Raw genomic sequence first — 10,137 nt, 5'->3', positions numbered from 1 at the left:
CCACTGATGATAGTCGAGAGTCTCTCGGTGATGGAGCTTCCGTCGCTCGACCTCCTCGAGGACCTCTTTGGATCGGATGCGATCAAGCACGAGGAAGAGGACATGAGCGTGGACGCGGCCGACTGGGCGGTATGCGCGGACCTGCTGGACGGCAGCGACAGCGACATGACGTGGCTGTCGACGCTCGCGCCACTCGACTTTAGCATTGTCGTTTGACGAGGACACGCGATGGACGGAACTTTTCATAATTGTTTCGATGTCGTAATTAAATGGCCTTTTTGTGACAACTGGATTCGTGGGATTCTTTTTTGCAGAGCTAAATTACGTGTCTTATTCGCTACAATAGCAACCGCTTCTGGTTATTAGATGTTGTGTGCACAGAACAATCAGGAGACGCCTTCATCAAAGGTCGTGAGGAGCGGTCGTACAACTGCATGAGCGAGTCTGGTCTCGGTAGCGAATGGCAGCTTTCACCCACCTCCGCATGCCATGGATTGTGCTGGGTAATATTGACAACAGTAATTGACATAGTATGAGCTTTGGCTCGCGCGAGGAAAAGAGATACTTTTAACCCTCCGAGGACGGAGTGGCCGATATCATGAAGAGTGGGTCCATTTGCCTCTTGCGCATGCTTCTATAAATGAAAATGCACCACTTCACGCGAAGAAGTATTTTGCTCCAAAGTGATCATTTGGACTGTGCTTGAACTAGTATGTTGTGATTTACGGTAGGAGATACTAGTAAATTTATGTGGTGTGGCAAGACCCTAAAATGATGCGCGGCGGGATACATGGACGGAGCCCACGTCATTACGACGACGTCGATAGAGAGGCAGGGTTTCATCTGTTTGGTGACGTGGGTAGAGCGCGACGAGGTAGACGCAGAGCATGCTGCCGCTGCCCGCGAGGCACGCTGCGAGCAGCGCGACGAGGCACATGTGCGTATCCGCCAAGCAATGGACCACCATCGATGCGATCCCAGCTCCGATGCACCCCAGAGTGGTGAGGACTCCACTGGCGCTGGCAGCCATTTCCGGCGGCATGTCCATGGGCCACGTTAGCCACAGCAGAACGATGTTGCCGTGGAGAAGCGCGCTGGCGCCAGTGACGAGCCACGCAGTGTACGTCACGTGCGGTGCCAGCGCACACACGAGGTAGATCCCAACCGCTTGGACGAGGAAGAGAAGCACGATCGTTGGCGCGCGCTGCGATTCAAACGCAACGTCACTGAGGGCACCAAGCGCCATGGCACCGATGACACTGCCCAGCCTCCACGCATCCTTCCAGCCGACCGTAGTGGATGGCAGGTATATTGGCAGTTGGGTCCGTAGTGCATCGCTGGCGTAGAAAAGACATACCACCGCTGGTGCAACGCCACGCAACGACTCGAGTCGGAGGACCTCGCCAAGGCCGTTGACGCCGAGTGCGGGTGTCAAAGCGCCTTGCAGCGGCTCGTCGGCGGTTGGTGGCGGCGCATCGCAGCGGCCGAGCCGCGCGATTGTCGCGAGGAAAACAAAGAAAAGACTCGCGGCCGAGAGAAGGCACGACGCCCTGTTGGCAGAACTGACGAGACGTTGCAGCGGGGCGGTGGCGAGGACGTACTCGGTGCACAGTCCAATCGCACCAATCAACCCTAGAGAATTCAATGTACACACAGCCTCTGCAGTGGCGCACCTGCGAGTCGACCCCGCTCATGTCGCTCGTACCGCGTCGCGCCCACCTTGGCCAGCGCGCAGGTCGAGGTACTTTGCAACGCCGAGAGAAGACCATAGCTGTAGAGGAGCACGGCTTTGGACAAGCCGTCGGACGTCAGCAGAATGCTCAGCAGGAGGCACGTCACGCCGGCGACGAGACACGACGCGACCACCGCGTTTGAAGCGCCGACGCGATCGGTCACGTGACCTACACCCAACCGACACTGGTTAGAGGTTGTGCTTCGGAAAGGTTCTGGCGAGAACCGGCAAATGGCGCAGTCGCTGCGACAATCCACGTCCCAAAGCCCACGATCCTAGCACGCGCAGAACATCCATAGTTGCGTCGATATGGCCTCGTCGTACCAGCTAAGGTCGTGCTGCGTCAGCGACGGGACAACCACCTTGGTTGCGTCAGTGGGCAGCGACCCGAGCTAGACAAGACACCTTGGCTCGCATTCGATGGGACTACAAGACGAGGTGTACACAAGCGCGGACGACTTGAATCGTCATGATCGCGACGGCGATGGGGGCCACCGTGGCCGGTCGATCCAGCCTACAAGACACCACTGCCTCTAAGAACGTAGAATCCAAGGTCGCACCGTGGTAGCCAGCGATGGTGGCGCTTCGAGGCGCACAGCATCATCTCGCACAGCGTCTCGGTGCGTGTACGACGCGTGCTGGTGGTGAACGGTCGAGCGACGACGACCATGCCTTCTTGCTACCGAAGGCGCCAGTACAGAGATGCACGAGTGAATCCGATGTGTGTGATATCGAAGGTCGAAACACCCGCCAAGCGAATCCGGCGACGCGTCCCAAGCTACTCGATGGATCCAACGCCATGTGGCGTCAGTGGCGACACCAGAGTGCATCGCAGCACCACGCATTTCTCCAAGCAAAAGAGGGTACCGATAGTTGTCGTCATATATTAGTTCACGCATTCCCATCGACGCTAGCAAGTCCCTAGCGCGCGATAGCAACGCGACTTATGTCTCGGTGACCTCCTTTGTACTACTATCAAGGATCGGCACGGCGATAAAGTCGCCTTGTGTATTGACAAGCGACGCGCGCCGGCGATCGACGGCTTTTGTTTGCAGTGGCGTGCACTCGGTCTCGCATGCAAGACTGGCATGCGACCGTGCATACTGCGCGCCGACGTACGTGCAGAGGCCCGATGCGATCGACGCCAAGACGAGCGAGGCCACCCAAAAGTCATAGCCGTAGTCGCCCACGACGGCGCCCATGACGACACCCGAGAGACCGGTGGCCATGTAGGCGGCCGTCGTGAAGAGGCCGCCGGCGCTGGCCGCAATCTCGACGGGCAAGTCGGTCGGAATCGTATAACTGAGCATCGTGTAGCTTCCGAGGAGAAAGACACTCGCGACGAAGAGCAGAAGTGCCAGCACGGCCATCGACACGTGGGGTGCCGCCATGTACATGCCGTAGACAACCATGCCTTGCATGGCCGAGAAGAGCACGATCGGTGGCATGCGCTGGCCGCGGAAGAGGTGGTCCGAGATCCAGCCGCAGAGGACACCGCCGACGAAGCCGCCGAGTGTCCACGCACCACCAAGGAGCGCATGGTCACTTGGCGATAACGGCGACGCGCGCACCGCATCAAAGTACGAGTACATCCAGTTGAGGAGACCGTCGCGGGCCCACGAGAGGCAAAAGATCGCGCCGAGGTAGCCCCACACGGTCGGGTTGCGTAGAAGGGAGAGGAGGCCGCTGTGCTGGGTGTCACAAAAGGGCGTCGTCGACGGCATCGACGGTGCTTCGGACGTCGGCGGGCTGTTGCGGATCCAGAGCAGCGACACGAGGCCCATGGCGCCAAGCAAGAGGCTTGGAATGTAAAAGAGGTACGGCCACCCCAACGTCGCCACGATCGAGTCACCCGACCCGAGCGCGAGGTAGTAGCCGCTGACGACCAGCATGTTAAAGATGCCTAGCACCGTTTTTGATCCTGTGCACAATATTGTCGATGGCATTACCCGAGAAGAGACCGCGTTCGCTGGGTCCATACCACATGGCGTTAATCTTGACGACGGCCGCCGTGCCAAAGCCTTGGAACCCTTGGTTCAGAGCAAAGAGGAAGCAGAACGTGGCCTCGGACACGCGGCCGTGCGAGAACGCGAGGCCCAAGAGGAGGTTGCATGCGCCGGCGCCAGCACACGCGAGCACCATCCCGCGCTGCCCGCCAATGCGATCGGTCACGTGTCCTAATGCCACGAACATGGCACACGCGTCGAGATGGCGCCGTACCCGTGAGCGGAGCGCTGAGCGCGTACGTCCACGAACCGGCCGAAATGACCCTACATGGGCTAAGCACGTGCGCTGCGAGACTCTCGTACCAGCCCATGTCGGTGGTCGTCAAGTGCAGCTGGGCGCGAAGGGCCGCGACGTTGCCTGCGGCAATCTAGAGCCAGCGCATGAGGAGCGACGCATGGAGACAGCGACAAGCGAACGTTGTAGCGCGCCATGTAGAACGCAGCGTAGGCGATGCCAAGCGGCAGCCAGTTGCCGAGCCGCTGCCAGCTACGCGTCGAGGCTCAGACGCGTCATGGTCAAAGTGCATACCGGTACGCGCGCAAGTGCAAGCGGTTGCTCTCGCGACTGCCTTCTGCATCGAGCAAGGTACCGGCGACGACACAGGCGCCGATGAGGACGGACGTGATGGCTTCGATGGGCATGGCAAACTGCTGAAACCAACGCAATGGTCTCGTATAGGCGCACCTATTGCGTAAATCGGTGCGGATTTGACGCAAATGGTATACTCCAAAGAAGCGCACCTTCAAAAAGAGGTGCGTTGTTGAAGTTGAACCAAGATTCGAAAGATTCACGTTTCGGGTCAAGCTGGTTGCCCCGGTCGTGACAACCAGGACGATACCAGCGCCCACCAACTACTAAATAAAGGTAGTGGATCATTCGCCCATGCGAAAGCAGCAGACGCACTGTATCGCTGTGCGGCGGCTCTCGTTGGAAAGCTGGCAAAATCAAGGCGACCGAAGCGTCATGCTTGCGGCCATTTGGCTTGCGGCGTGGTAATGACATGCACGCCAACTCGCCGTCGTCCCAGACGCGTTGCCACGTCGAGTTGCCAAGGTGCCACGGTAGTGGGTTGGTGAAGCGATCCATGCGCCCGAGCGATGCAATACATGTACTGTATTGTACTGTACGATCGCCCACAGACGACGACAACAACGACAACCTCCGTCTACGTTGCTGTCCTCACGCAGCGATACTCCGGCACTTGGCTCCAGTACCATTTGCATGGATGTCGAGGCGAGGAGGAGGAGTCGCAGAGCTCGGCAGGGTTCAAAATGACCCAAGGCGACCGTGGATTGGATAAAAAGCATGGTGGCGCGCGACCCCATTGGCGGAAATCGTATCCATATTCACAGACGGTATCCAATATAAGTGCGCCTCGACACGCAATATTTGAATGAGGAATATTCTGATATTTCGACCCGAGCTGACGCCAGCAGGACGACCCATGGATCCTCTGGCGGCGCCGAGCGACGTGTGGCAGCACATTGCGATCTTCCTCGACCGCCCGGCCGACGTGCGCGCGTACCTCGAGGCCTTGCCACCGCGTCTTCTCTCTCCGCCTCTCGCGAGTCTTCTCGCGCTCATGGCGGCGCAGCGCGCTGGGCGGCTTGCCGCGACCGCCGGCGACGTGCGCCTCTGGCCGACGCTCGACTTGTCGAACGCGTCGGTGGACGACGACCTCGCGCACCATATCGCGACGTGTCTTGGGCTGTTTCCGATGCTGCGGCTGCAGGTCGTTGGGTTTCCATATGCGATGCCACGCACGACGCGTCTTGAGCTCACCAATCTCTCGTCGCCGACAGCGTTTATGACTGCGTTGCAGCAGTGGCCGGACGCGATCACGTCCTTGTCGCTGGACCTGCGCGATGGCGCTTGGTCCATCGAGGCGCTGGCCCACGGCCTTGCATCGCTTCCGCGGCTCGAGGCGATCGATGTGTTTTGGCCGTCGACGCGCAGCGACGAGGCGTTTGCGACGCTGCTACAGGCGATCACGGCGACGCCCATCACGTCGCTGGCCCTGCGCTTTTCGTTCGACTCGCGCCTCAACTGGACAGCCTCACTGACGGCGCTCCTTGAGCCATGGCTGACAACGCGGCCTGTCCGGTCGATGGCCGTGCACGACCTCAAGGCCATCGACGAAGCGTGCGTGCTTGCGCTCTTGGATGCGATCGCGCGCTGCGAGACGCTCGAGACGCTCGTGCTGCGAAGCGTCGTGTTGGCGCGATCGCTCTTCAAGCGCCGCCTCGCCTTTCCCAAGTCGCTCACCACGCTCGAGCTCTGGAGCATCCCATGCGTCGACCTCGACCGAGCGATGGCGTCGCTGGCCCATCTGGCGCTGCACACACTGCGCTTCTCCGTGCTCTTTCCCGGCCAGCACAAGCGTGACGAAGACTTGGCCGCGACGCGCTTCATTAGCGAAACCCTTCCGACCTTGACGTCGCTGCGCACGCTCGAGCTCTTTTCGTTTCCGCTGCCGAGAGAATCGTGGCGGCCGCTCAGCCTCGTCTTGCAGCGCCTGCAGCAGGTCTACCTCTACGAAAACAAGCTCAAGGACGACGGCGTCAGCGTGCTCGCGGCCGCCTTGCCGGCCTGCCACCACCTGCAGACGCTGCATCTCATTAGCCAAAAGTGCACGGACCGAAGTGCGATTGCAATTGCCAACGGCGCGCCCACCTCGCTGCGCGCGTTGGATCTGAGCGAGAACCGGATTGGCTCGGACGGCGCGATCGCACTGAGCCGCCTGCTCGGTCAGCTCGACGCGATCGATTTGAACGACAACGGGATTGGAGCTGACGGCGCGGTCGGCCTCCGCGCGTGCCTTGCCCCAGGCGCGGCACCTCCGCCAAGTCGGACTCATGTACACGTCCATCAAGCGCCGCGGTGTGCTCGCCCTCGTCTCGGGCCTGTCGCACTCGCCGTTTTTTCAAGGCGGCGCCGTCGTTGTCATTGGCACAGTCGGTCGCGACCGGCCCAATGACGTGGCAGCGTGTCGGCAAGCGATCGCACGCCTCCCGAACCAGTCGATGCTGCAGTTTGAGGAGCCCGATGCTATGTTTTAGGGATCCTCCATCCTGCACGATACACTTTACTCGGCGTGGTTTTGTGTCAATGGAGTAATGACAACTTGTGCATTTCATGTGGGGACGGTGCGTCGTGTCGAGAGAACTTTGTCCATAAAAGCGTGTAGCGTGCACTCTCATCGGTGTACTGCAGTAGCATGCGCTGTGGACACATGGTCACATCGTTGACGTCGATGGATCGAGTGGTGGTTCCCCACAAGAGCCTGCAATTTATTTACGGACTAGAAGGTGGAGGAATATCACTGGATGCTCACGCTGCCACGTCATTTTCGGCAAGAGTCGCCCCTTGGCCCTTTGAGAGTACTGATAGGAAAACGCGGGGATCCTTTTCAACGGCCCACGACACGTCGCTAGTGATTGAAACAGAGGTTTATGTGGTGATTTGCGGCATCCCTGGACATTTATTGGCGTAAATGCACCCTTTTCTGTGAAGACGTGAGACCAAAATTTGCTCACGTGTCAAAAAAATACTTTGACGGTGCATTATTTTGTACTACATTCCGGTACTACACACTGTACATCAACACAAGGGTCCATAAAAACAGTGTATGGGCCCTTGATCCAAACATCTCGTCACGTTTCGATGCGCTACACCCATCAACGCGTCGCGAAACCATTTCCATTTATCGAGCAAGCAGTCAAATATATGATACGATTTATTCATTCTCTAGTTGGCCATCCCCTCGGTGATGCCAGTGATCGCCATGTGCGGCTTTGTCAGGGCGCGTATCGCTGCGGCGCACTGCTGCTTCTCCAGCGCGGTCCCGACGGCGCATTCGTAGACACAGAGAACGCCCGTCCGGCACGTCGCTCGCTCGATGGCGGCGACAAGCGCCAGCACCCCGTCGCGCGTGAGTGGGTTGAACATGAGGTTGAGATCGACTTGGAGGTGGTCCGCGGATGCCAACGCGTGGCTCAGCGCCACTGCGCCGCGCTGCCCGATACTATTGTACCCGAGCTTGAGCTTCTTCAAGCGAAACGCGATGCGGCAGAGGGCCATTGCCCCCACGCACGCAATTGCATTGTGCTCGAGATCCAGCACACGGAGGGCAGCTGCGCGCTGCAACGCGACGGCGACGAAGAGGACACTGGCGTCCGTGGCGCCTTGTTCGCGCAACGACAGCGACTCGAGGCGATCGCAGGACGGTAGTGCACGTGCAAGGGCGCGGAGACCAGCGTCTTGGAGGTCGTTTGCATCGAGGTGGAGCGAGTGCAGCTGTGGCAGGATCGCACACAGCGCGTCGGGGGCCTCGAACGACACACCCGAGATGCCCAAGTGCCGCAAGCGCTTGAGCGACGCCAGCTGTGCAAGAAACGAACGAGGCAACATGCGCCCGTCGACGGCAGCGCACAGGTCCAGACGTTGCAGCGACGACGTGTCGGCGAGGGCCATCGCCAGCGCGTCCACGTCGGTGGTGCCCGCGACCTCGAGGTGGAGGGACGTGAGCAAGCGTGGCCACGGCACACCTTGCGGCAATGCAATGTCATTGCAGAGACTGCAGTTTTGCAGTGTCAACGCGCGCAGCGTGCGACTCGACCGAGCGCCTTGCACAAAGGGCGCCGTCAGCGACGCGGGCAGCGAGACACCGACCAACGCAAGCGTGTGCAGCTTGGACGTGAGGAGCTGCGTGAGTGCCATGACGCACGGACCATCGAACGCTGTAGTGTCGCGGCCCATACGCAGTTGCACGGCTCGGATGGATGGGGATGCGAGGATGCCCCGCAGCAGGAAGAGGAGATCGCTGGGCGTCGGTGCGTCCCACAAAAGATCCAGCGACGTCAAGCGAGGCAGCGACGCAATGGCCTCGACCATTTCGCTCGTTGGCGCATCGTCGTTGGCGACAAACAATTGCACGTGGCCCAAGTGCGGCGCGTACGGTGCCATCTCGGGCGTGGTCAGCGCCGAGAGGCGCATCTTCCACTTGATCGCGAGTGTCGACGGCAGCGTCGTCGTGATATCGGCAGAGTTGCTCGAGTTGTACAGCACGAGGGTCGCGTACAGTGGAAGGCACCGGACCAAGGCGTCGTCGATCCTAGGCGTGCGGCAATCCATGGGCTTGAGCTTGGGCCACAAGCACGTGTGCAGACTGAGGTGTCCTGCCTTGCGAGCGCCAAGTAGATCGCGCAACGCAAGCAGCGGGTCCGAGAGAAGCGTTGGCGGGAGTGCGGTAAGGAGTGCGAGCAAGTCGCGTTCGTCGCGCACATGGACCGCGATGAGCTGGATGAGGTTGGGCGGGAACAGCATCGTGATACTAGTACAAGCTGGAACGGCGAGGAGAAGGCCAAATCTCCCAACTTTTGGAACTTTTTCCCTGCAACGAGTTGAGAGCTGAAAATTGGTGTAGTGACTAAATGATATTTTCTCTACATGTCTAGTGTATTGACAATATTAGTCACAGCGGGCTAGGGGTCCTTTGCACGGTGTCGGTGCTCAAATCCTATATAAATCGAAATTGGGAGGGTGACCAGCAAGATTCTATACATAAGAACGTTTGCCTTGTCACGCAGTACTACACTTACATAATACGGTGCGCTATGCCTCACGAGAGGTGCAAGGGATGCTGCAGCACAGTTCGAAGATTTGAGCCAGTGCGACTGCCAAATTTACGACATTTAGCCTCTTCTATACATAATTACCGGATAAGAAACCGGATGTATTATTTGAAATTGCACACTTCGCGCCGCGACGATGAGCGCCAAATGTGGTGTCACGTACTGCTCGTCCAAACGCAAGTACCGACCCCACGTCAAGGAAGTGAAGCGCGGTAAGATGAAGGCCAAGTACGGGCCGTACGAGGACAGCCGCGACGAAGCCCTGCTCGCCGGCAGCGTTCTGTTTGGAGCCGCGTGGGTGTTGCCAGGCGACGAGGCCGCTGCCTCGCCGCCCAATATTGAGACTCCACCGAAGGCTGCGCCATCCGCGAGGGGGTCGATTAGGAGAGAGGCCAAATCGGGCCTCTTTCGTGCGTGGGTGTACCAACCGAATGGCAACTAGTACCCGGGGCGTCGTCGCGAAACGGAGGAGGCTGCGCAGTCGGATCTACGAGAAATGCTTCTCACGGGGCAACCCCGGCGCGACGTCTTCAACGTGTGCCGCCGACAACTCGGCTTGAAGCGCATGACGTGGCGTGATTGGACGTCGCATCCAGCTCTCGGTGCCGTGCGCACACCTGACGACATCCCGTTGTCGTCACTTCTTGAGCTCGACATGAGCTACGGCGGACCGGTTACTGCTCGTGCTCATCGCGACAAGATCAAGTACCTTACGACGCGTATTCCGCTGATTGAGGCCCGGGCGCTGGCCCTCGATGCGCACAT

The 10,137-nt window shown here is 59.4% G+C and overlaps 5 protein-coding genes across 5 annotated transcripts; 2 read left to right on the top strand and 3 right to left on the bottom strand.

The window, feature by feature from the left end:
• Positions 1–386: 386 nt before the first annotated feature.
• Positions 387–2,402, bottom strand: SPRG_13629 (hypothetical protein; the record flags this gene model as incomplete). Its single annotated transcript, XM_012353082.1, has 7 exons — positions 387–430; positions 856–1,550; positions 1,706–1,901; positions 1,958–2,007; positions 2,057–2,124; positions 2,177–2,246; positions 2,293–2,402. 7 exons carry the CDS (start codon positions 2,400–2,402, stop codon positions 387–389), a joined length of 1,233 nt encoding a protein of 410 aa, XP_012208472.1.
• A 274-nt stretch (positions 2,403–2,676) lies between these two features.
• On the bottom strand, positions 2,677–4,380 carry SPRG_13628 (hypothetical protein; the record flags this gene model as incomplete). Its single annotated transcript, XM_012353081.1, has 6 exons — positions 2,677–3,635; positions 3,682–3,909; positions 3,953–4,002; positions 4,042–4,106; positions 4,156–4,225; positions 4,268–4,380. 6 exons carry the CDS (start codon positions 4,378–4,380, stop codon positions 2,677–2,679), a joined length of 1,485 nt encoding a protein of 494 aa, XP_012208471.1.
• Positions 4,381–5,144: 764 nt separating this feature from the next.
• SPRG_13627 (hypothetical protein) lies at positions 5,145–6,798 on the top strand (the record flags this gene model as incomplete). The annotated part of the gene is made up of 2 exons (XM_012353080.1): positions 5,145–6,539; positions 6,568–6,798. Exons 1-2 carry the CDS (start codon positions 5,184–5,186, stop codon positions 6,796–6,798), a joined length of 1,587 nt encoding a protein of 528 aa, XP_012208470.1. The 5' UTR covers positions 5,145–5,183.
• A 688-nt stretch (positions 6,799–7,486) lies between these two features.
• SPRG_13626 (hypothetical protein) lies at positions 7,487–9,064 on the bottom strand (the record flags this gene model as incomplete). Its single annotated transcript, XM_012353079.1, has 1 exon — positions 7,487–9,064. One exon carries the CDS (start codon positions 9,062–9,064, stop codon positions 7,487–7,489), a length of 1,578 nt encoding a protein of 525 aa, XP_012208469.1.
• A 444-nt stretch (positions 9,065–9,508) lies between these two features.
• SPRG_13625 (hypothetical protein) lies at positions 9,509–9,814 on the top strand (the record flags this gene model as incomplete). The annotated part of the gene is made up of 2 exons (XM_012353078.1): positions 9,509–9,666; positions 9,757–9,814. The coding sequence occupies 2 exons, from the start codon at positions 9,509–9,511 to the stop codon at positions 9,812–9,814; spliced, it is 216 nt and encodes a 71-aa protein (XP_012208468.1).
• Between the last annotated feature and the right edge of the window lie 323 nt (positions 9,815–10,137).

The sequence above is a fragment of the Saprolegnia parasitica genome (genome assembly GCF_000151545.1).
Source record: "Saprolegnia parasitica CBS 223.65 unplaced genomic scaffold supercont2.114, whole genome shotgun sequence".
In the NCBI taxonomy this organism is placed as follows: Eukaryota; Oomycota; class Saprolegniomycetes; order Saprolegniales; family Saprolegniaceae; genus Saprolegnia; species Saprolegnia parasitica.
Note: the sequence above shows the minus strand (reverse complement) of the source record. Positions and strands in the feature narration are given on the sequence as shown.